The sequence below is a fragment of the Kazachstania africana genome, chromosome 5, assembly GCF_000304475.1.
Source record: "Kazachstania africana CBS 2517 chromosome 5, complete genome".
Classification (NCBI taxonomy): Eukaryota; Fungi; Ascomycota; class Saccharomycetes; order Saccharomycetales; family Saccharomycetaceae; genus Kazachstania; species Kazachstania africana.
Window position 1 is genome coordinate 146,112 of NC_018944.1, and position 23,339 is coordinate 169,450.

At 37.2% G+C, this 23,339-nt stretch overlaps 16 protein-coding genes across 16 annotated transcripts; 10 read left to right on the forward strand and 6 right to left on the reverse strand.

Moving 5' to 3' along the window:
* Positions 1-103: 103 nt before the first annotated feature.
* KAFR0E00670 (uncharacterized protein) lies at positions 104-589 on the forward strand (the record flags this gene model as incomplete). The annotated part of the gene is made up of 1 exon (XM_003957307.1): positions 104-589. One exon carries the CDS (start codon positions 104-106, stop codon positions 587-589), a length of 486 nt encoding a protein of 161 aa, XP_003957356.1.
* A 90-nt stretch (positions 590-679) lies between these two features.
* On the forward strand, positions 680-1,372 carry DPC25 (Dpc25p; the record flags this gene model as incomplete). The annotated part of the gene is made up of 1 exon (XM_003957308.1): positions 680-1,372. The coding sequence occupies one exon, from the start codon at positions 680-682 to the stop codon at positions 1,370-1,372; it is 693 nt and encodes a 230-aa protein (XP_003957357.1).
* A 277-nt stretch (positions 1,373-1,649) lies between these two features.
* On the forward strand, positions 1,650-3,578 carry MSD1 (aspartate--tRNA ligase MSD1; the record flags this gene model as incomplete). Its single annotated transcript, XM_003957309.1, has 1 exon — positions 1,650-3,578. The coding sequence occupies one exon, from the start codon at positions 1,650-1,652 to the stop codon at positions 3,576-3,578; it is 1,929 nt and encodes a 642-aa protein (XP_003957358.1).
* Positions 3,579-3,690: 112 nt separating this feature from the next.
* FMP30 (N-acetylphosphatidylethanolamine-hydrolyzing phospholipase D) lies at positions 3,691-5,055 on the reverse strand (the record flags this gene model as incomplete). Its single annotated transcript, XM_003957310.1, has 1 exon — positions 3,691-5,055. One exon carries the CDS (start codon positions 5,053-5,055, stop codon positions 3,691-3,693), a length of 1,365 nt encoding a protein of 454 aa, XP_003957359.1.
* Positions 5,056-5,446: 391 nt separating this feature from the next.
* On the forward strand, positions 5,447-6,856 carry ELP4 (Elongator subunit ELP4; the record flags this gene model as incomplete). Its single annotated transcript, XM_003957311.1, has 1 exon — positions 5,447-6,856. The coding sequence occupies one exon, from the start codon at positions 5,447-5,449 to the stop codon at positions 6,854-6,856; it is 1,410 nt and encodes a 469-aa protein (XP_003957360.1).
* A 196-nt stretch (positions 6,857-7,052) lies between these two features.
* ATG21 (Atg21p) lies at positions 7,053-8,366 on the forward strand (the record flags this gene model as incomplete). The annotated part of the gene is made up of 1 exon (XM_003957312.1): positions 7,053-8,366. The coding sequence occupies one exon, from the start codon at positions 7,053-7,055 to the stop codon at positions 8,364-8,366; it is 1,314 nt and encodes a 437-aa protein (XP_003957361.1).
* A 116-nt stretch (positions 8,367-8,482) lies between these two features.
* Positions 8,483-8,962, reverse strand: INA17 (Ina17p; the record flags this gene model as incomplete). Its single annotated transcript, XM_003957313.1, has 1 exon — positions 8,483-8,962. The coding sequence occupies one exon, from the start codon at positions 8,960-8,962 to the stop codon at positions 8,483-8,485; it is 480 nt and encodes a 159-aa protein (XP_003957362.1).
* Positions 8,963-9,068: 106 nt separating this feature from the next.
* Positions 9,069-10,472, forward strand: MSY1 (tyrosine--tRNA ligase MSY1; the record flags this gene model as incomplete). The annotated part of the gene is made up of 1 exon (XM_003957314.1): positions 9,069-10,472. The coding sequence occupies one exon, from the start codon at positions 9,069-9,071 to the stop codon at positions 10,470-10,472; it is 1,404 nt and encodes a 467-aa protein (XP_003957363.1).
* A 174-nt stretch (positions 10,473-10,646) lies between these two features.
* PNG1 (peptide-N4-(N-acetyl-beta-glucosaminyl)asparagine amidase) lies at positions 10,647-11,672 on the forward strand (the record flags this gene model as incomplete). Its single annotated transcript, XM_003957315.1, has 1 exon — positions 10,647-11,672. One exon carries the CDS (start codon positions 10,647-10,649, stop codon positions 11,670-11,672), a length of 1,026 nt encoding a protein of 341 aa, XP_003957364.1.
* An 89-nt stretch (positions 11,673-11,761) lies between these two features.
* SEC62 (Sec63 complex subunit SEC62) lies at positions 11,762-12,568 on the reverse strand (the record flags this gene model as incomplete). The annotated part of the gene is made up of 1 exon (XM_003957316.1): positions 11,762-12,568. The coding sequence occupies one exon, from the start codon at positions 12,566-12,568 to the stop codon at positions 11,762-11,764; it is 807 nt and encodes a 268-aa protein (XP_003957365.1).
* Positions 12,569-13,458: 890 nt separating this feature from the next.
* On the forward strand, positions 13,459-14,838 carry SSU1 (Ssu1p; the record flags this gene model as incomplete). The annotated part of the gene is made up of 1 exon (XM_003957317.1): positions 13,459-14,838. One exon carries the CDS (start codon positions 13,459-13,461, stop codon positions 14,836-14,838), a length of 1,380 nt encoding a protein of 459 aa, XP_003957366.1.
* Positions 14,839-15,411: 573 nt separating this feature from the next.
* Positions 15,412-16,845, forward strand: GLR1 (glutathione-disulfide reductase GLR1; the record flags this gene model as incomplete). The annotated part of the gene is made up of 1 exon (XM_003957318.1): positions 15,412-16,845. The coding sequence occupies one exon, from the start codon at positions 15,412-15,414 to the stop codon at positions 16,843-16,845; it is 1,434 nt and encodes a 477-aa protein (XP_003957367.1).
* Positions 16,846-17,117: 272 nt separating this feature from the next.
* Positions 17,118-17,828, reverse strand: RPS6A (40S ribosomal protein eS6; the record flags this gene model as incomplete). The annotated part of the gene is made up of 1 exon (XM_003957319.1): positions 17,118-17,828. One exon carries the CDS (start codon positions 17,826-17,828, stop codon positions 17,118-17,120), a length of 711 nt encoding a protein of 236 aa, XP_003957368.1.
* A 743-nt stretch (positions 17,829-18,571) lies between these two features.
* Positions 18,572-19,732, reverse strand: RLM1 (Rlm1p; the record flags this gene model as incomplete). The annotated part of the gene is made up of 1 exon (XM_003957320.1): positions 18,572-19,732. The coding sequence occupies one exon, from the start codon at positions 19,730-19,732 to the stop codon at positions 18,572-18,574; it is 1,161 nt and encodes a 386-aa protein (XP_003957369.1).
* Positions 19,733-20,487: 755 nt separating this feature from the next.
* On the forward strand, positions 20,488-21,432 carry YDC1 (alkaline dihydroceramidase; the record flags this gene model as incomplete). The annotated part of the gene is made up of 1 exon (XM_003957321.1): positions 20,488-21,432. The coding sequence occupies one exon, from the start codon at positions 20,488-20,490 to the stop codon at positions 21,430-21,432; it is 945 nt and encodes a 314-aa protein (XP_003957370.1).
* Positions 21,433-21,614: 182 nt separating this feature from the next.
* Positions 21,615-23,282, reverse strand: ELP3 (Elongator subunit ELP3; the record flags this gene model as incomplete). The annotated part of the gene is made up of 1 exon (XM_003957322.1): positions 21,615-23,282. One exon carries the CDS (start codon positions 23,280-23,282, stop codon positions 21,615-21,617), a length of 1,668 nt encoding a protein of 555 aa, XP_003957371.1.
* Positions 23,283-23,339: the final 57 nt, after the last annotated feature.

Here is a 23,339-nt window from a genome sequence, read left to right on the forward strand (position 1 = left end):
ATCAAGCAATTTTTTTTGTTCAATGAATGGCAAAAAAAATCCGATGAGATGAGGGTGAACCACACTATTAATTGGTAATAGTATCTGATAGTGAGATGAACTCATGTCTGAGAGTGAACAGTTCAAGAAACATAACGGAACTAAAGACCAGGTTATCACCAAACCAATTCAATCAAATGATGGGACCGGTGAGGTCGTCGTTAAGAAATCTACTGGGAAACTGAAAGTACGGAAGGGACAAACTGAAGAACAATACCAAGAACAATTAGCTCACTTCAATGACGTTGAAAAGGGCCCTGTGGTCACAGATATCAACTGGATGGACCAATATGACAATGATCCGTTGAAATTTCAGTCTGAATCCGTGTTATTTAATGATCTTACTGTGAAACACAACAGATTGGTTCTTACTGGCTTCATTCATAGATTATACTACCAGAAAAATTACCAGGATTGTTATAAATTTGCATCAATGGTTAAGGATAAATACACAAGTCTATCCTGCCATAAGAAGATGAAGAAAGAATTTGAAGAACTTGATTATATTCTTACTAATTGCTCCCGCCATTTGTCGAATGATAGCGTATAAAGAGAAAAATTATATATATAGATAAAACTTGTATAAAAGTTAAAAAGACCAATAAAGAAGGTCCTTTCTCGCTTCAAACATACGCAAACCATGCTGCTACGCACATCTACAAGATCCCATCGACCATATGTCCGGGAACTTCATACTACATTCAAGCTTTTAATGACTTTTGAAGGGATAAGTATAGAGGCATCGCAGTCCCCCCAGGAAAGAATGCAGAGAGTATTTGGTGGTAGATTAAAAGGAGAAGTTAGACATAGGTCTGAGATTCAAACTTTGAAGATTGCCGGTATAAACGTTCCAGAAAAGCCAAAGGAACCTGATAACTGCTGTATGTCCGGTTGTCGTAACTGCGTTTGGGAAACCTATAATGAAGATTTAAGACACTGGAATACTAAGAGAAAGAAAGCTGCTGCCTCCATGAAGGGAACTGATATGATATGGCCCTTGCATTGGAGTCCGCCTTTGAAATTGCTCGATCTAAGAAATATCCCTCTCCAATTAAGAGTACAAAAATTGAAAATGGATGAAGTTCAAAAACCAGATATCAAATCATTATTCCCAAAAAGATCTTCACCATTACCTCGATCTGTCATAGAAGCAAAAGAAAGAAACAAAGCCAGGAGGCCGTCCTCTTCCATGGAAGAAACTGATGAACAAGAAGAAGACGACGGTTGGGAAGATATCCCCATCTACATCAAAGTATTTGCAGAGTTTGAGAGAAAGCAGAGACTGCTAAGAAGAGAACAAAAATTGAAGAGACGTCAAATGATGCAGACCTAGTTTATTTTTCCATTAATTCACAACTTTTTATTTATTTATTATATAACGTATTCATATTCCTCAAAAAAGCCACACCAGTACCAAATTTCTCAATCGTTGGTCATCGCTAATACTACCTATTCTATACAGATAACTCAATAGTTAGATGTTGAAAGTGTATATCCATTATACTGATATTCTCGGAGTATAAGCTGAAATTAAAGAACATCACGTCTTGGAGATCTTACATGTCAAGAAAAAAAAAGAACAAGAAGAAGAGCAACACTAATCATTTTAGATGAAGCTACTCAAGGGCATTATACAATTCCATAGTTTAGCTCGGCTCGGTACTTCAGAATTGAGGGAGAGATTTATATTTGACCATGTCACTCAGACTATCAGTGAAATAAAGGATTGTGCAAATGTAACGATAAATGGCTGGATAGATAAGAAACCGAAGAAAATTGGTAAAGATTTGACATTTGGAACCTTGCGTGATACCAATGGTGATAAGATTCAACTAGTAGACGGCGCATCCTTATTGAAAGGTCTGAACGTTGAAGACGTCGTTCAAATACAAGGTGAAGTTGCATTAAAAAGGTCCAGGGATAAGAGGAATGCAGAATATGAGATTAAACTGAAGAAGATAAACGTTCTAAATTCAACTAATGATAGACCATCCCAATTACTCGAGAAAAGTTTGAAAACCGCGTCATATCCACAAGAATATCGTTATATGCAGCTACGATTACCACATCAGCAAGAACTACTGGAAAAAAGGTACCAGGTAAACAAAACAATACGGTCGCTACTGGATAACAACAACTTTACTGAGATTGAGACACCAATACTCTTCAAACCCACTCCAGAGGGAGCTAGAGAGTTTCTTGTCCCCACCAGATATTCCAATTCTCAACCATTTTTCTATTCACTAACACAAAGTCCTCAGCAGTACAAACAACTACTAATGGCTGGAGGAATTCAAAGATATTTCCAGTTTGCAAGGTGTTTCAGAGATGAAGATTTAAGGAAGGATAGACAACCAGAATTCACACAATTAGATCTAGAAATGGCTTTTGCCTCAGGATCAGATGTGATGGACCTAGTGGAATCTGTCACGAAGGATATTTGGAACACTTTTTCCAAGAAATCTTTACATACATTAAATTTTGAAACCCAAAAGTTGACAGCTGTAAAAGATACTAATATTTCAAGATTAACCTACAAAGATGCAATGACAATGTATGGTATTGACAAACCAGATTTAAGAGCACCCAGCTTGAAAAACATTGATTTATCGGAATTTCATACGAGAGGTTATGAAAATGTAGACTTCCCAGTATTTGAGGTCTTAATTTTGAGGAATGCCATCTCTTCTGAGCAAGAGTACGATCATGATTTTTCATTTTTAACCAGTCCAAAGAATTATAACAACAGAGTGCCCATTGGGGTACCCATTTTAAATAAGGGAGATCAAACTATGTGGTACGAACGGTTTCTTTCCATAGCAACATTTGAAAACCCACATTTGGTTAATAAATTCTTGAACCTGAGGCAAGGTGACATAATATTTGGTTCTACTCGCGAATCCTCTAATTCAATATTTGAAAATCCAACACCATTGGGGAGGTTACGCCAGCTGCTACTAGGCAATAAGAAGGGTCAAAAACTATTTTATGAAACCACGGGTGATGTAATAACTTGGGTTGTGGATTTTCCTCTTTTTTCACCTGTACTGGAATCCCAAAAAAGAGGTACACAGTACCCTATTTATTTGAAGAATCAACTTTCTTCAACTCATCACCCATTTACGATGGTTAAACTGAACGATTTGGATCTTCTGAAGGATTCTCCTTTGAAATGTTTAGGACAACATTATGATTTAGTTTTGAACGGGATTGAGCTTGGAGGTGGTTCTACAAGGGTACATGACGCAGAATTACAGAAATTTATTTTCGACAAGATCCTGAAGGTTCCATCTTCAGATAAACTATTCACACATCTATTAAATGCTTTTCAAATGGGAACACCTCCCCACGCAGGGTTTGCTATAGGTTTTGATAGACTCTGCGCGGTATTATTTTCTCAAGAAAGCATAAGAGATGTCATTGCCTTTCCAAAAAGCATAAACGGTTCCGACCTCGTTGTAAAAAGCCCAGCAACTGTTGATGAAATGGATCTAAGTCAATATAATCTCGAATATTTGAAGAATACATCACCATCATAGAAAAAGGACCATTCATTTAAAAGTAATTGTACATGTAAATACGTAAATAAATTCGATCTTATGAATATGTAATGTTACAAGATAAAGTAATTATATATACAAGATTATTGCATCAATCAAATTTCTCTGTTTTACCTAACTCAGGACAAAAACACCTATGTTTGATACCTTTCCAATCCGCCAACATTTCCAACTTTTCTTTGGGTTCTAAGAAATATTCACCACTTAATACAAACGTACCCCAATGAACACCAAGGACGTTTTGCGCCTTTAGATCATCCATTATCTTCAATACTTCCTGAGGGTTGATATGCCTAGGTTGTTGATGCCATTCAGGACAATACTGTCCACATGGTAACAGTGCTAATCTTACACCCTGACCAAAACGTTGTTTGATTCTGAGGAAAAGGTCTTGAACGTATCCGGTGTCTCCGCCGTGAAACACTATGGGATTGCCATGATGTGATAGCATAAATGAACACCAAAGAGATTGATTAGTGTCTAGCAATGTTCTACCAGACCAGTGCATAGATGGCGCACATGAAATATGATATTTTTCATTATCCTTTTCTAATTCACAAGTTTGCCACCAAGATAATTCAATAAAATTTTTGATTTGATGCTGTTGCATGAATTTTTCCATTCCTTTTGGTACAATCCATAGAACATCTGAATCTTTCCAAAAATTCATACTCTTAATATCTAGATGATCAGGATGATTATGAGAAACTAAAATCACGTCTGGTGTAGGGATATCTTCAATTTCACAAGGCATCTGTGAAATTCTTTCTGGACCTAACGTTTCATGAATTAAATAGTTCGTGAATATGGGGTCTGTTAAAATCTTAAGACCATTGTAGAACACAAAATTACATGATTGTCCCAACCAGGTATTAAATATGGGTATTGTTTCCACTGTATAATCTTTCTGTACCAGCACTGTCTCATCTAAGATAGTATGGTTAATTTTTCCTGTCAAGTTGAGATTATTATTTTCAGTAGGATCATCGCTGTCGTGCCATTTTGGCTTATGGACAGGCATTAACTGATTCATTTGAGATTTATCAGGCGGGATGCCACCTCTATTTCTTTGAAACAATTCCACAATTCTGTTGAAAAAGAACTCATATACCGTTTGAATCCTGTACTCAGCAAAGGGATTTTCGTATCTTCCAAGTACTTCTAATGGAACATACTTAGCTAAAGTGCCTTTAAAATTAGGACCATCTTTTTCAATTTCCACAGACTGTTTGTACCTCCTGTCGATCTCGTTAGATGCAGTGACTGATATATAGAGCGCGTAGATCGTGTAAGGTATGGCAAATGTACCGAATGCTCCAATAACGTAATGTCGAGAAAATCTGTCATTCTTGCCCTTCTGCTTCGAATCTTGCTTAGCACCCTTGACACTTGATAAATGCCGGCATTGAAGCACAAATCTCCTGTACAGCTTCGGAGTACTATGGGAGTACCTCATACAGTTGCTCATATAAGTCGTGCGAAGTAAACTAAACCGATTCATCCTCTTGATTTTGTGATCAACCTCGAGATAAAAAAAACACAGATTCCAGTCTCCAGCTCTACCGGTAGTGCGATATACACCTACAATCACAACACGTACCTTCAGAATGAACAGCGGCCACTGAGACAACCGTTTCGAAGTTGATTATTGGACTTGTCTCTTGGACTATGTATGCTGTCAATCAATATTCTTTATTCGAATAGTTTGGTTGGTTTTTCGGGTAATACGCGAGGTACACCTGTTTAGTGGACTTTTCAAAAAAATCGATGAGATGCATCTATTTAACGTTAGTAATCCATAATAAATTTGAAAATTATAGCAACATATCGACTCGATAGCATTGGAAATGTCTTTCAGAAAGCGTGGTGAAGCGTTAAATGGCGGGGAACGTGGTGTAAGAACACTCCCTGGCGGTAGACCCCTAGTAAACAGGGCGATTCCATCTGCTGGAAATGCATCGATGAGGGCACCCACAGATAGAATGACAGCTCTAAATTTGAGAGGAAGGGCTCCACCCGGAGGTAGTGTCATGAGCGATAGAGAACCACATGTTGTGCATCCAGCTCAACCCTCTGTAGAGCAGAAACAAGAAGCTGCTATTTTGAATCACCCTGGCGTGAGGCCATCACCTGTGAGTTCTCACCTAGTTACTTCTACAGGGTCTGAAGATTTGGACAAGATCCTCACTCATATGGGGTTACCATTGGGAAACTCCTTATTGATTGAGGAACAGAGTACAACTGAATTCAACTCTATCCTATGCAGATTATTTACTGCTCAAAGTATTATGTACAATAGGGCAGAAGGTGCTTCTCATTCTACTGGTGGTAATACACATTTGATTGCACTGACTTTAAACCAGGATTTTGCCAAGGAACTTCCTGGCGTTTACAAAGGTTCTCGTAAGGAAATGAAGAAAAGTAAGATTGCTGAAGAACAATCCAAGATCTCTGTGACCAATTTAAATGAGCAAAAATCAACTCCTTCAAGGTACAAGGATTTAAAGATTGCTTGGAAGTACAAACTTGCAGATGAAAAAGATTCAAAAAATGCAGCTCAAAGAAAAGAGACTGAAAACGAATACCAGCATTACACTTCACAATTCGATATTACTTCTCGTCTAATTCCAGCACCATCGAGTGCAGAAATTACATTTATTTCACCTGTTCAACCCGTCATATCAATCCTGTCACAGATTGAACAAACGATCAAGAAACATCCGGGAAAGTTGGTAAGAATAGTAATCCCTTCCTTCTTACACCCTGCAATGTATCCTCCAAAGTCTTTCAAATTGTCTAGTACCATTTCTTTATTACATGGACTAAGAAGCATAATAAAGAAGAACGAAAACAACTGTGTTTTGTTGGCCACACTTTCATCTGACATAATAAGTAACCTATTAAGGGTACAAATTGAGAATCTGTTTGATTCCATAGTAAACCTGGAACCATTCCCGCAAGAAATGTTACAATTCTTGGAAGCCGTGTACAAATCTCAGCCAAATAAAGTCCAACATGGACTCATCCACATCCTCAAACTGCCTATCTTCAGTGATCGCGGTGAGATGCGTGTATCTAGATCAGAATGGGCATTCAGAAATGGTAGAAAGAGATTTGAAATTGAAGAATGGAGTATTCCAGTTGAAGACAATGACGACAGTAATACTAAGTCATCTGCTGCAGCAGAAAAATCTCACGCCCACTCTGATCCAAACCAATCAAGTAAGAGTAACACCAAGATCTCCTTAGAGTATTGAAGAGTCGCTTCGGTTATCGACTTCTGTGTATATACGCTTATATAATAAGTCAACTGTTTATAATCATATTGACCACTTAATTTTTGATTACACCGCGATAAACTTAATACAAGGGAAGTGATATTCCAGATTTCATTTTGCCAATTGAAATCCTTACAAACTTCAATAACATAGTGAGCTGACCCATACTACTACAATGAGGGCTCTACGGTTCAATCAGGATGCCACATGCTGTGTGATCGCCTCGAAAATGGGCGATATTAGCATATATAATTGTGACCCATTTGGTAAATGTTTTGAACTGGATGCAAAGAAGAACAGCACAAATACAACCGATGATATGACCGATAGTACGACATTTCAAAGTAATGACATGAGTAATTTGTATGTGGACCAAGGTGAATACATTGTAGAGATGTTGTTTTCGACAAGCTTAATTGCTGTTGTTGATAGATCAACAGGAACCATAAAGGGTAAAAAATTGAAAATCATCAATACTAAGAGAAGATCAACCATATGTGAATTGGTATTTCCCAGCGAGATTGCAGATGTGGTCATGAATAGAAAGCGTATGTGTGTGCTACTTGAGAATGATCAGATTTATATTTATGATATTTCATGTATGAAACCATTGGAAACAATAAGTCTTTGGAATGATGGGTCCGGCAAAAATGATAGTCACGATCGAACACATCCTTTTAATGATTCTATTAAAAAATCAGAGGAGGGGAAGACAAGAGATAGGAGGAATTCAGTAAGAAGTCGAATTCGTCCTAGAATTACTTTGAGTAATGAAGATAGAAGCATACTATGCTATACTTCCTATAGTGTGTCGAAACATAAACGAGATCAACCATTACTGAAAGATGTAGTTGTCTATGATGCAATAAACATCAAACCAATCAATTATTTATCTTCAGTTCACAAGGGGAATATTGCTTGTATGGCATTGAGTCAAGATGGAAAACTGCTTACCACTGCGTCTGAAAAGGGGACTATAATACGAGTTTTCAATACAGGTATTGACACTAAATTTGACGGTAAAAATCCTTTATATTGTGAATTTAGACGTGGTTCTAGACCGTCCAATCTGTATCAACTGATTTTTGACCGTTCAAGCACATACGTAGGTTGCGTTGGTGATACGGGTACGATTCACATTTTTAAGTTGAAAACAGATAATAATTTAAGCACATTGAATGTTGATGCTGGTGAAACAGGAGAAATTACTAGTTATGAAAGCTTTAGAAATAAATCGACGGCTACCGATCCTTCAAGACAGATAGCCAATTATTTGTCACAAACAATCAAAGCGAAGATTCCAAACCAAAATTTGGATCGAGATTTTGCCCACATTAATGTCAAAGAAGGGACACGGTATTGCCTAGGATTTCCAGAGGAATATATAAACCAGGTTTATTTAGCTGGGGATGACGGGAACTTTCGTATTTATGCACTTCCGTCGGTACCAGGCAGTTGTGTTCTAACTAAGTCTAGTTCATTTATGTAATGCCACGATAAATTAATGATCATGATGTTTTATTTAAGAATAAAAAGAGTATATATATATACAAGAAATTAATCATCAATTATGAGAATGAGATTTATAGAGTGTTGATAAGGAGCTTAGAACCAACGACGATACCATTTTTTGTTATTTTCCCTGTCATTCTCTTGATTCATTAACAAGTTGAGCTCTTTTTCGAGTTTAGCAACCTCTTGCTGATACTCTTGTTCTCTTTGATTATATTCAAGCTGACACCAGAGGTATTTGCAGCATAAAAACACGGTAGAACTCATAATTAACAAAATCCAAGCAGGTCTCGTGAATTTTCTGAGAGAAAGCTTCCTCACTTCTCCTTCCTCATTTTGAAACTTCTTCAGTACCTCCAATTCATTTTTGATATTCAATTCTTCAGTCCTTTTCTCGATCAGTCTTTTAATGAGCTTTGGACCAACGCCATCTAACGATTCAAGCTTCGATAAATCCTCCAAACTTCGTATAACAGATGGCTTAGAAGCAATGTAACGGTATGTATTAGCGTTCTTGATGACAAAATGTCCTGAAATGCGTGACAAATTCGATGTTATTAGTATCTTATTCATATCGCTCCCTTTCGATAAGATGATGTTCAAATGTTAAACAGAATTGTAAATTTCTAGACCGAGCAATATAGATCCATATACATATCTGAACCCATGGAAAAACTCAATGACAGTTTTGCGTATCGTCAATAACACATGGTTTAGAGTTCCCATACGAAGCTATGCTACCAAGAAGGATGTGCTACAAGAATTGAGGAATAGAGGACTCATTTCACAGGTCACAGAGCCTGCAAATATCTTAGGAGGATTATTTGCTGCGGGAACGCGATTGAAGTTGTATTGTGGTGTTGATCCTACTGCCAAGTCCATACATTTGGGCAATCTTGTCCCTATGATGGTTCTATTGAATTGTCTAATCAGAGGACATGATATTGTTACTTTGGTTGGTGGTGCGACAGGGGCTATAGGTGATCCAAGTGGAAGAAGTGACGAGCGTCAGATAATGAGAGATGAGACAAGACTGAATAACGTTTCACAAATTGAGAAACAATTAAAGAGATTTTTCGAAAATGGGGTTAAATACTATGAATCTGTAAGAGAGCGTGAGTCTTTAGATAAAGTATCCGCTGGGAAGCATTATACGGTAGATAATCTGACTTGGTGGAAAAGTATCAATATGCTAGATTTTCTGGCACAATATGGGAGGCATATAAAAGTCCAATCTATGCTTTCTAGGGAGTCAGTTTCTGCCAGATTAGAAACAAATAATTCTTTGGGTTTCAATGAATTTACCTATCAAATATTACAGGCTTATGACTTCTATCACCTTTATAGCGAGAAGAACACAAGAATACAAGTAGGTGGCAACGATCAATGGGGGAATATTACCGCAGGAATCGATCTAATAACTAGAATATCGCCAAATGCAAAAAAGGAACCACCATTTGGTATTACGGTTCCCTTGTTAACGACGTCAAGTGGACAGAAGTTCGGTAAAAGCGCTGGAAATGCCATATTTATTGATCCAACGATAAATAGACCCTACGAGATTTATCAATTTTTCTATAATACTGTTGATGCAGATCTTGGAAATTTCCTGAGAATATTTACCTTACTACCTTCCTCCAAAATAGATTTTATCATTCAGGAACATAGTAGAACCCCTGCAAAACATATAGGCCAAAAGTGGTTAGCGAGGGAAGTCACACATTTGATTCATGGCAAGAAAAGTTCCGAAGAGGCCGAAGTAGTATCAAATATCTTATTTGGCAGTGAGAATTCATTTAGTATAGAAGCATATTCATCAGAGAAGTTGATGACGATATTTGAAAATGCCGGAATTTTACAAAAGAAGTTGAAATCACAAGATCTAACACATTTACTGGTTTCATTGACAAATTGTTCCAATAATGAAGCTCGTCGGAAGATTAACGACGGTAGTATATATCTTGGGCCCAATAGGACAAAAGTCAATGAGAATGTCCAAAATTGGAAGCCACATTTAATTAACGATGAGTTGCTACTGTTGAGAGTCGGGAAACAAAAGTGCTTTGTTATTAACATGTCGTAGTTTATCATGTAAATATTATATATATATATATTGCTTTGTCTTATAAATATCAAATTAGAGAAAAAAGCATTAATAATGTCCGAAAGTTGTAATGAAGAGAAGAGGCTATCGCTGTCTTTAAACGCCCATATTGCCACGTTATAGATGAAACCAGACTACCAGACTATTTCAGAGATGTTTTTAAAACGTTACAAAGATATTATAATAGCGAAGTTTCAAAGTACTCGGGAGAACAATCGTGAAGTGAATCGAATCAATAATTTACTTCGAACAAATCAATTTGCCAAAGAAATCGTAGGAAATAGTCGAAGATTATGTCATGTATATGATAATTCTGAGTGGCATTCAATTGTCCTCGAAACATTGGATTTAGATCTAATCTATCAAAATGTTGATAAGACATTTAAGAATAGAGGAGATAATGATGATGAATACTCTGATTACCTAGTGAAAGAACTATTGCGATATTTCAAACGAGATTTTTTCAAATGGTGCAACAAGCCAGAATGTAAGAGGTGTGGGACTGATGAATTCCAGAACTTGACGGGCATTCAACGTGCTAACAATGAGGAATCAAAATTTGATTGTGGATCGGTCGAAGTTTATAGATGTAGCCATTGTAACCAAGAATGGCGTTATCCAAGATATAATGATCCAATAAAGCTTTTAGAGACCAGGACAGGTAGATGTGGTGAGTGGTGTAATTTATTTACATTAATTTTGAAATCATTTGGGTTAAAAGCTCGGTATGTCAGTAATAAGGAAGATCACGTATGGTGTGAATACTATTCTCCGCATTTAAAGAGATGGGTCCATGTTGACTCATGCGAACAATCATTTGACCAGCCTTACATATATTCAAAGAACTGGAATAAGAGTATGAGTTATTGTATTGCTTACGACAAAGACGGTGTCACTGATGTTAGTAAGAGATATATTTTACAAAATCAATTGCCCAGGAACTTGATAGATGAAAATGACTTACAGCTAGTATGTTCATTTCTGACAAGGGAATTGAGAAAAAATTTGGACAGAGATGATATATACAAGTTGTGGTGTCGAGACGAGCAAGAACGGTTGGAGTGGACGCCACAAGCGACGCATAAAACTGAGACCATTACCCCGGCTGACAATGAACACAAAGGTAGAATAAGTGGATCAGCAGAATGGAAGGCACAGAGACGTGAAGATGGATCATGAAATATAGTAGTAAACACTCTTTTAAAAGTTACATAAATTATCTAATTTTTATCTGTGATTATAACAATTATAAAAAATGATGCCCATTATTAATCATTTTTCTTCTCTTCGATAGTAGCGGTGGCACTCTTATCCTTCTTGGCTTGCTTCTTCTTTAATCTTTTCATTTTCTTGATATAACTGTAGGAATCCTTTTCACCAAAACCGTAGAATGGTTTGAAACTATCGAGGATACCACAATCTTCAAATAAATTTGGGAATAACCAGAATCCACCTTTTTCTTTGGCAAATGTCAATGATATGATGTACAATATGAATCTGATGATAGCAATAATGAAGAAAGCACCTAATAAACCGAGACATGCTAATGACACGTAGTATGACGCACGTCTCATGGATTTCGGCCATAGGGGGTATAAAACAAGTGCTAGGATGACAGAGATGATCCCTACAACAGTTAAGATATCCATGATAGATTTCTTGTTATAATTCCAGATGTAGTATTCATCGTCTCTTAAATTTGCCTTTTGTGAAATGATCAAATTTGGGTAATCTTTATTTGGTTTCAAACCGTGCTCTTTACATTCATGGCTGTGTAATTTAATTGCAGGTAATATCAATTGAGATTTGATTAAATTGATAAAAATTTCACGGGCTTTACTATTTTGTTCCTCTTCGGTGGATCCAGTCAATGGTGGATACAGGTCTGGTTGATTAGTTGATTTTTTAGCGTATTCCTGCGATTTCAACGCTCTAATGAATCTCTTGTAACGGAAGAAATCTACGGTTCTCGACTGAAATAAACCTTGCCTCTGTTTTAAATCTTTGTGATGACGTAACAATTTCGCGATTTCCAGAGGTGCCTGGGGGCTTGGTTGGACAGGAGCTGTAGACATGGCGAAATGTGATCAAATTGGTACGGAAACTAATCTGATTATAGTCTTGAACTGTTCCCAATGCTTTCAAACTGCATACATTGAAAGAATACGTTGCTGTTCAAATTATAACGTAGCTTCAAAATCTCTGCGGTCAAAGAGAGGAACGAGAGACAAAATTCCTTTTGCACTTCGTAACAAGTGATTACATACAGTAGTGAAATCGAATTCAATCAAAACTGATCAGCAGGGCCTCAATCTGGAGCTCTCAACGACGAACAGTGAGTGGTGGAGCACACTCGATCGACATCCAACAAATGGACGGGTTTTCCTGTGGAAATTGGTGAAGAAATGATGCAAATAGCGTCTGTGGAGAGCTCTCAGCAGTACAAATAGTCTGCCAAGCAACGATATGTCACATTGCCAAGCACTGAAATGTCACACTGTCAAACCCTCATATGTCATAATGGATACCAACCTGTGAATCCTCCCTCTCAGTGTGACCCTCTCCCTATGCGCATCCACTATTTTTAGCACCAATGTGTCAATTGGCTTCCAGCAAAAACGACTCCCAGCAGAAACAACTCGCAGCACAACACGACAAGCCCTGCCAATTCTCACGCACCAGGAACCAACCACGTTGTTCCTCTGCAATATCTTAGCACATCCAGTGGCTCACCCATTTTCCATGCGAAGTTTATTCAATCAATCGGACGATACTTCTGGAGATGACAACCGGCATTTTCAAAATTTGATAGTCAACGACAGAACTTACTGGGAGGAATATCGCAGTAGGACCATATATATATATATATGTATACAGTGTAGTAGATCATAGCATAGTATAGCATAGTAGTATTATTGTCTGTAGTGTCATTTATGGGTGACAGAGCTGTAAAGGTAAACGTATAATGAAAGAGTTATTAGATTTAGTATGGCATTTTGAACCCTTCTCATTTGTCATGGTCATGGCCACAGGTATCTCATCGGATATCCTGTATTCGTTTCCTTACCCAGCAAGATGGCTAAAGATATGTTCATATATCATGTTTGCTGTCGCATGTATCATCTTCCTCTATTTACAAATATTTGCCATCTTACATATGATCTTTTACGTTAAAAAGAATTCTTTTGTCAAATACTACAATCATTATTTCAGAAACATCAACCATAACGTCTTCTGGGGTACTTACCCAATGGGTATAGTCACATTACTCAATTTCATGACTAATTTGTCTCAAATTGATTCGATCTCTCATGATAATGCAAGAAGATTACTAATTTTCATTTATATTGGGTGGTGGTACGACGTCCTCGTCTCACTCTTATGTGCATGGGGTATCTCTTTCCTCATATGGCAGAAGTTTTACTCCGTTGAATACGAAAGAGACGCTAATCATCAGGACGACTTATATTTCACCAAGAATATAGAAATGGCAGCTAAAAACTTGAAAACAATTTTATTATTAGCTATTGTACCTTTAGTCGTCGTTGCTTCATGTAGTGCTAACTTCGTAATGACAGACCTCTTTACAAAGACATTCAATAGGAATATCCAGTTACTGACACTGATGGTCACCGCTTTGATTTGGTTCCATGCCCTAATATTCGTTTTCATTCTCATTACTATCCTTTTCTGGAATTTTTACGTCAATAAGATCCCACCCATGTCACAGGTGTTTAGTATATTTTTGGTATTAGGGCCCCTGGGTCAAGGTAGTTTCGGTATCCTACTACTCACAAACGATGTCAAAAAATACGTCTCATTATATTACCCACCTGCTCAAGATAACTTTGAATATACCGTACTCCTCATAACAATTCCATGGTGCATTAAGATAATAGGTTTATTTCTTTCATTGGCTCTACTGGCTTCAGGTTATTTCTACTCTATTATATCAGTTTTGGCATTGTTAACCTATCATAGACATTCTGACTTGACAGATCCAAATAAACCCAAGAGACTTTACCATTTCAATAAGGGCTTCTGGGCCGTTACTTTCCCCACAGGTACAATGTCCCTAGGTAGTCTCGAAGTGTATAAGCAATTCAACCCATTAGTTCCTATGGGAGCCTTTAGAGTCATTGCAGTGATATACGCCTGCGTATGTATCTTTTGGACATTATTATGTCTCATAGGAACAGCATATTTATACTATTGCGGTATAAAAAACTGGTTGCAAAGAAGGAATCCCGACGAAGATAGCATGGACATCACAATGGCAAGCAAGATTACTGATGATGATGATCCAGATATTGAAAATAATATAGGTGATGATGATCTTGCCTGAATTTCACTCTTCTTTTCAACCCATTCGCATTCCATACCATTCTGCATTTCTTGCGATCCTCCATAGCTGTCACTGTGGAATTTGGCTCATAACACTGCATGGTACGGACCACTACCCTTTTTTCTTTATCAAATTGCTTACGACTAATTCTCCATATCTTTGTTTAGTCAGAACTTTGCTGACATTGTTAACCTGAATTACTAATTGTTCAAAAATTATCCATGAGCTGACCGCTTCCAGAACTCTTCTCACTAAAAAGTAGCATAGAATAACGGCATTCTCATACTTTCGAAATCGGTGCTAGCTCTCTTCTCTGGGATCATTCGACCAGTTGAAAATCGCACAGGGTACCTTCCTGGTCCATTACGTAATCATTGTTCGAGAAATTCCACCTCATATAGACACATAAACATATATATTCAACATAATTATACACGTTGTATCCAAGTCTGCTCGAACATTATTTTAACGTTGTTCTTCATCACGTCTAAACTCAAATATTAATAAGCATCGCCGTTTTTTTCATACTTGAAGGGATTTACAAAAAAACACTTCTTCTCAACTTAAAAGTGTATGCTAAGCTCGATAAGTACAAAAATGGCTCCAATTAACCCTATTAAACATTACGACTACATTGTTATCGGTGGTGGCTCCGGTGGTGTTGCTTCCAGTAGAAGAGCTGCTTCCTATGGTGCTAAAACCTTGTTAATTGAGGGGAAAGCTCTCGGTGGTACCTGTGTCAACGTTGGTTGTGTACCTAAGAAGGTCATGTGGTATGCTTCTGACTTGGCTACTAGAATATCACATGCCAATGAATACGGTTTGTACCAGAATATGAATTTAAATAAGGAAAATTTAACTTTCAATTGGAATCAATTCAAGCATAAGAGAGACGATTATGTTCACAGGTTGAATGGTATTTATGAGAGAAATTTAATCAAGGAAGGTGTTGATTATATTTTCGGTTGGGCCAAGTTTAACAGTAACGGACATGTTGAAGTCACAAAGAATGACAATACCGTCGAGGTCTTTACCGGTTCTAAAATATTGATCGCTACAGGTGGTAAACCTATCTTACCTGACAACATCCCAGGTTATCAGCATGGTACTAACTCAGATGGATTCTTCGATTTAGAAGAACAACCAAAGAAAGTTGTTGTTGTTGGTGCTGGTTATATTGGTATTGAATTTGCAGGTGTCTTCCATGGCCTTGGCAGTGAAACTCATCTAGTCATTAGAGGTGAAACAGTTTTAAGAAAATTCGATGAAAGTATTCAGCATACTATTACAGATCACTATGCTAAAGAAGGTATTAATGTTCATAAATTATCGAAAGTCACAAAAATTGATAAAGATGCTACTACTGGTAAGTTGACCGTTTTTATCAATGATACAGAAGTGTTAGAAGGCGTAGACCAATTGATCTGGACTATTGGCCGTAAGTCTTTGTTGGATTTACAAGTTAATAACATTGGTTTGAAGTTAAATGACAGAGGTCAAGTTATTGTTAATGAATACCAAGAGACCAACATTCCAAATATATATTCACTCGGTGATGTCGTTGGTAAAGTGGAATTGACTCCAGTCGCAATTACTGCCGGTAGAAAGTTATCTAATAGGTTATTTGGTCCTGAAAAATTCAAGAATGATAAATTGGACTACACTAACGTTCCAAGTGTCATCTTCTCTCATCCAGAGGCTGGTTCAATTGGTCTTACTGAACAGGAAGCCCTTCAAAAATACGGCGCTGAAAACATTAAAATTTACAGCTCCAAATTTACAGCAATGTACTACGCTATGTTAACTGAAAAATCTCCAACTAATTATAAGCTTATTTGTGCAGGACCAGAAGAGAAGGTTGTTGGTTTACACATTGTTGGTGACTCTTCAGCTGAGATCTTACAAGGTTTTGGTGTAGCTATTAAGATGGGTGCCACAAAGGCTGATTTCGATAACTGTGTTGCCATTCATCCAACTAGTGCTGAAGAAATTGTCACTATGAGGTAACTAGCCGAAATACGATCGATGCTACCATCTAAACTCTAATTGGGGTATACAACAAGGCATTTATAGGTAATATGTAAATCGAAAGACGACTGTTCTTTTATAAACTTTTTTCCTTTGATATTTTGTAAATGATTGTTATATATATTTTATAATTTGAATTAGTACACACAGAAAAGATACAGTAGAGTAAAATAAATAGTCTTCACAAGTTTCATCAAAAGGGGAAGACTTTTCGAGACGATAACGTTACTGCTTCAAGACATTAAGTGAAATTAAGCTTTTAAAGAAGAAGCTCTTCTTTTTCTGATTTCAGCTTTTTCAGCCTTCTTTTCAGCCAATCTCTTAGCTAATAATTGAGCGTATTCGGCAGCAGCTTCTCTTTGAGCTTGAGCGTTCTTGACCTTTAAGGATCTTTGGTATCTCTTTCTTTGTAATCTTTGTGGAGTAACTAATCTCTGGATCTTTGGAGCCTTGGTGTAGGTCTTTTCACCCTTGGTAAGTTCTCTTCTGATAACGAAGTCACGGACATCATCTTCCTTAGTTAAACCGAAGAATTTTCTGATGTTGTTAGCTCTCTTTGGACCTAATCTCTTTGGAACAGTAGCGTCGGTGACACCTTCTAATTCTTGTTCACCCTTCTTGGTGATGACCAAAGATAGGACAGCTAAATCTGGACCAACGATGGCACCTCTGACGGACTTTCTCTTTCTTTCACCAGCACGTCTTGGTCTGTAACAAGAGTGACCTTTGGCTAATAATAATTTAACTCTAGTTGGTAATAGGACACCTTGTTTCATTGGGAAACCTTGCTTGTCGTTACCACCAGAAATCTTGAAGGTGTAACCTTTGAATTCGTCACCAACGGATTCACCATCAACTTCTTGACCAATTCTCTTGTCGTAGAAGACACGGATTCTGTGTTCGTCATCGATTTCGACGGTTTTCTGAGTACCGTTAACTGGATAAGCAATATTTAACTTCATTGTGTGTGCCAGGTTATCTACCAATTATACTATCTACAGCGAACAGATTATAATCGAATCTTGAAATATACACTACACTATATTTAATTTTCCAAGTTGAAAAATATTTCAAGTAGCCAAATTGCGCTTATGTGAACTAAGAAGCTACGGGTACGTCTGTGAGGGAACATGGAGGCAGGAGATGATCGTAGACCCAATCTGAGTGCCAACTATTGCTGGCTCACTGGTTTCTGACACACTCACTCACTACTTTGCCCGGCACAAATTGGATGATCAATTGACCCATTGAATAATCTCGTGAGAAGTGCGTGCGTGTATGAGTGACAATATCTGCGTGCCATTGGGGAGACCGTGAACGGAACTCGGGGCAAATTAGCGGTAGCCCAGGTAGAATTTTAGTCTCAGCCGTGTCCTTGCTAACAACGAATTAGTTGGAGGGTGGTCTCTGTTCATGCTGGGCCCGGGAGGCACTCGGCCTCTTTCCGATGTCCTGACCTATTGAAATGCTCGGTTGAGAAATTTCTCAAAGTTTCTGGAATTTTTAAAAAAAAAAATTTGAAATTGTTTTGAAAATTCGATGTGTGTGGGTTGAAGAAAAAGCAGTACAACGAATGACTTTGATGGCAGTGCCAGTTGCGGAAGGGCAAGAAAAAAAAGAATGCTGTGTGATGACTTCTCAAATGCGATTTTGACATATATCTATATATTCAACTATTTACCTTGTGAGAAACTAGGTCTGAGGCTCATTGGTCCTCTTTATTATCCTTGCTTTCCTTTGTTTCCCTATTATTTATGAATTCATTTGAGAAATTGAAAAACTTATTAACTATGGGTGTCTGACCAAAATTGACATAAGGCGTCAGACCCGTCTGTCCCGAAGCGCTTGATTGTTTTAAAGACCAGTCCTGAAACATCAGATTGGATGGGTTGTTCGGCGATTGTATCATGAGGTCATTTGAAAATCGGGATGGCTCGTTATTTATAATTGGTGACAGTAATGGCTTGTTTCTATTGAATGTTTTAAAATTTGGGTTATTTTGTAATGGTGTTGCAACGTAAGGTGGCATTGTGGCAGATGCAGTTTGTAAAATTGGTGGTAAATTATTGTGGTTGAAAGAATTATTCCTATTTGATAATGTTACTGATGTTCTGTCGGTTTTATGTAGTGGATGATTATCACTATTATTCGCACCGGTATTAGTTCCATTTGCAGTATTATTGGAAGAATCCGGTGACGCGGATTCACTAGTTATTGAATTATTCCCCAGTACGTTATTATTTGGAATCTCTACCCTAAGCCTTGGTCTCATTGATAATTTACTTGATGGACTATGTGATCTGACGATTCGTACATTCGCGCTGTCATTACCATTGTCTGGCACGGACTTAACCTCATCGAAATTGGATAGCGTTGGTGATGAAGCCATCGAACTCATACTACTTAAATTTTTAAATTGTCTTTGTACTTTTTGTTGTAAAGGATTGAATATTGGAGATGTAGCAGCATTATCGAATTTTGTTTTCTTGTTTGGATTTTCCATTGAAGATCGACTACTTCTCTTCATAAAAAGAATTTCGTCTTGTGCCATATCATTATCCATGGTAGCAGGTTTCTGAAAATGAACAAGACTCTTCTTTTGAAAATCACCGAAGTGTGAAGGATCCATTGATTCATGAATCAAATCAGCATTATTTTGAAACTCATCAATGAGTTGATTTGCATCTACAGACGAGAATTCGTAGAATGTGTTATTGGGGCCGAGGATTAGAACCGCAACGTCTACTTGACATAGAACAGATAGCTCATGTGCTTTCTTAAATAAACCAGCTTTCCTTTTAATAAAAGTTACAGTTCTATTTCTTTCATCTGAAATTGGTTGAATTTCAATTTTACGTCTACCCATATTAGTATCAGTTCAAGGGATGAAAAAAAAACTCCTATAAATATACTTTGACTGCGTTTGGTCTTTGTTTCTTTTGTAGCAACGACAACAATCAACACAATATATATGTTTGAGATAAAAATAACTTTTGAGATGACTTATTTATTATACAAATACTGCGAGAGAAAAGGAAAAAAAAAAAAAAGAGGCACACAGCCGAATCGAATCTGAAAACTGGAAAAATACTACAAACCCGATTTTAACTGAATATTGGAAACGATATAGAAACAAAATAGAAAAGTACTGGAATGGTCAGAATGGGGCAGCTCGGGCGGGCGATTACCATGTATAATTATATACTGCTACTGTGCTCTTTATATATTTATGTATTGGGTTGTTCGGTCCTTGGGAATAATATATACGATCGTACCGGAGAGTGTCAGATCCTGCTGCAGCTGCGAAGAGACAAGTGTCGTTCTATTTGCTCATCCATTGGAAACCAGAGCGCCGGAACTCCAAAGCCACTTATCCTGGCCAGTCGCATGGTGGCAGCACTCAGATCTTTTCAGTCAATTGTAAGCGTTTCTGCAATTGGATTGGTTGTTATTATAAGCCATGTTATTGAAGTCCGGAAAACCCATTAATTATTAATATTACCCGTGGGGCAAAAAAAGTATTTGAATTATTACTATATATAAAGAATAAATATTAACGAATTCATTCATTGAGATCCTTTTTGAACGTTTGATATCAGTGTTGACAAGGATTCTGTTGTGATGGTGAAACTTATTTGGGACTATCCAGATGCTCAGCCTGTAGGTTACTGGGGTAATACGACCGCCATCATTGATTGGTGTGAAGAAAATTATGTCATTTCAAAATATTTTGCTGAATGGACAAATACACTAACAAATACAGTGTATTTCATCGTAGCGTCGTATTATATCTACAGAGCACGTAAAAATAAGCTAGAGACAAGATTTACTTTGATCGGATTAGGGTTCGGTCTAGTCGGTTTTGGCTCCTGGTTGTTCCACATGACTTTGAAATATGATTTTCAATTACTAGATGAATTACCTATGTTGTATGCTACAGCTATTCCCGCATGGGGACTGTTCTGCGAATTTGACTGGAAATTATTCAGGAAGAGACAAAGAGATGATAATAAATGTAGTGTCAAATTACAAGCAATTATTGCTATTGCTATATTTGCCCTCGTAACTCTAACGACATGGATATATATTGATTTGAAAATTCCCTCAATCTTTCAAATATTTTATGGGATCTTAACCGTAGGTGTTGTGATCATCTCTGCCATCTTCACTTACACTGTCATCGAAGAGAATAAAGAATCAGAGCTAGTAAAAAGAAATTTAATGACTACAATGACCATGGGTTCAATCATTTTTGTCATGGGATTCTTCTGCTGGCAATTAGATGTTCATTATTGCTCCTTTTGGAGATTTTTAAGAAGATCCTATTTACATTTGCCTCTCGGTACCCTTTTAGAATTACATGGCTGGTGGCATATACTCACGGGTATTGGCGTCTACATTTTTATCGTTTTTCTAGAGTATCTAAGAGTACTCGTAATTGGTACTAATACGGACTACATGTTTATTTGGAGATGGGGTATCATTCCTGAATTGACAAGAAACGATTCGGCCATATACACTTCCTTTTCGGAAACATTCTGGGGACCTTATGTGATTGAAAAATGATTTTCTAACTAATGATGTTGCTCTTTTTAAAAGCGGCTTTTATTTATATATTCACGTTCTCTAAAATATGAAGATGGTTGGAACAAATTGTTTTAATGGAAAAAATATATGATATACTTCAAATTAAACTGAGTATACACAATATAGACAAATAAATAACGTTAAATATCACCAATAAAAAATTAAATATGCTTGGACATATATGGACCGTCTAACTCATAACCTAATCTTGCATAATAATTTCTGACACCAACACCTGAGATAACAGAAATCTTCTCAGAGCCATGTTCCTCTCTGGCGATTCTTTCAGCTTCTTCCATCAATAAAGTACCAAAGCCTTGATGTTGGAACTTACGCGGATCTCTGGAATGTAGTGGAACAACAGATCCGTAAACGTGTAATTCTCTAACAATGGACGTTCTCTGTGATGTGAATTCCTTTCTGTATGTATACTTCTTAGAAGCCTTTCTTAGTCTTAATAAACCAACCAAGATATCTTTCTTTGGATCTTCATATGATAAGAAAGTTTCCCAGCCACCGTTTGCATAATAATCTCTTCTAATCAATTCAACTTGGTCTGGCGACACTTTATGATGAACTTCTTGAATACCGACCTCTCTTGTACGAATATCTCTACATTTAGTACCAAGATCCTTCATTCTTGCCAAAGCTAATTCTCTTAGATTACCATTATCAACACCGGATGTAACTAGAGGCATTGGGATATCTCTTTGAACACGATAAATTCTGGTCCAGGGAGGGACAAGAGCCATAATTCTGGCCACTAAATCGACTAATGCATTAGCATTATACGACTTGTATCTACCAGTTTTCCATAATTCGTATAAACCGGTTCCTCTAATGACCAAAGTTGGATAAATCTTCAAACCGTCAGTTCTGAAACCTGGATTTTCAAAATATTCCTTAAATTGTTCAATATCTCTTTCCATTCCAACATTTGGTAGATCAGGCATCATATGCGAGACAACTTTATAACCTGCATCTTTAGCTATGGCAAATGTTTCACAAACAGATTTGACTGTATGGCCTCTATTTGTATCTCTCGCCACATCTTCATATAACGATTGAACACCAATTTCTAATCTAGTACATCCATATCTTAACATATCATCAAGATGGGTTTCGGTACAGTAGTCGGGTCTGGTTTCAATAGTGATCCCGACACACTTTGTTAAACTTTGTTGTGAATATTTGATGGCTTCGTCTAGGTCGTTACCGTTGAACCCAGAAAGAGCATTATGTAGCTTAGTAATAAAATCTTCACGATAATCTATAGGTAATGACATGAAGGTACCACCCATAACGACATACTCCACTTTATCTATAGAATGACCCAGTTGTTTTAATTGTTCTACTCTCCCACGTGCTTGTTCGTACGGGTCATATCGAGCTCTAATGGCTCTCATCGAAGTAGGTTCGTACCCTGTATATGATTGTGTTGAATATTCGAAATCTGAATCTGGACCACCAGGGCAATATACACAAATGTTCCCCGTATATGCAATATGTGGACAACGATGTGGCTTACACATGACAGCAACAACAGCAATACCAGATGCCGTTCTAACAGGTTTTGCTTTTAATTTTGGCAGTAAATACTTCTTGTATTGATCAGGAATAGAATTAATAATGTCAGTTAATCTTGGTTGTTGCTTCAGCTTGTATTTTTTAGAAAACTTGGTAATTAATCCATTTAGATTGATTTCTTTTGAGGAAGTTAATGAATTTGTCAGCTCCAACGTCACATCACCACAACATTGAATAAAACGCTCCTTTTCCGGAGCAAGTTTTTGATTATTAGTTTTTGGCCCTTTACCACGACGTCCCATCACGAAATTTGATTCGTTTGCGCTCTGATAGTTCTATAAATTCTACTAAAACTTAAT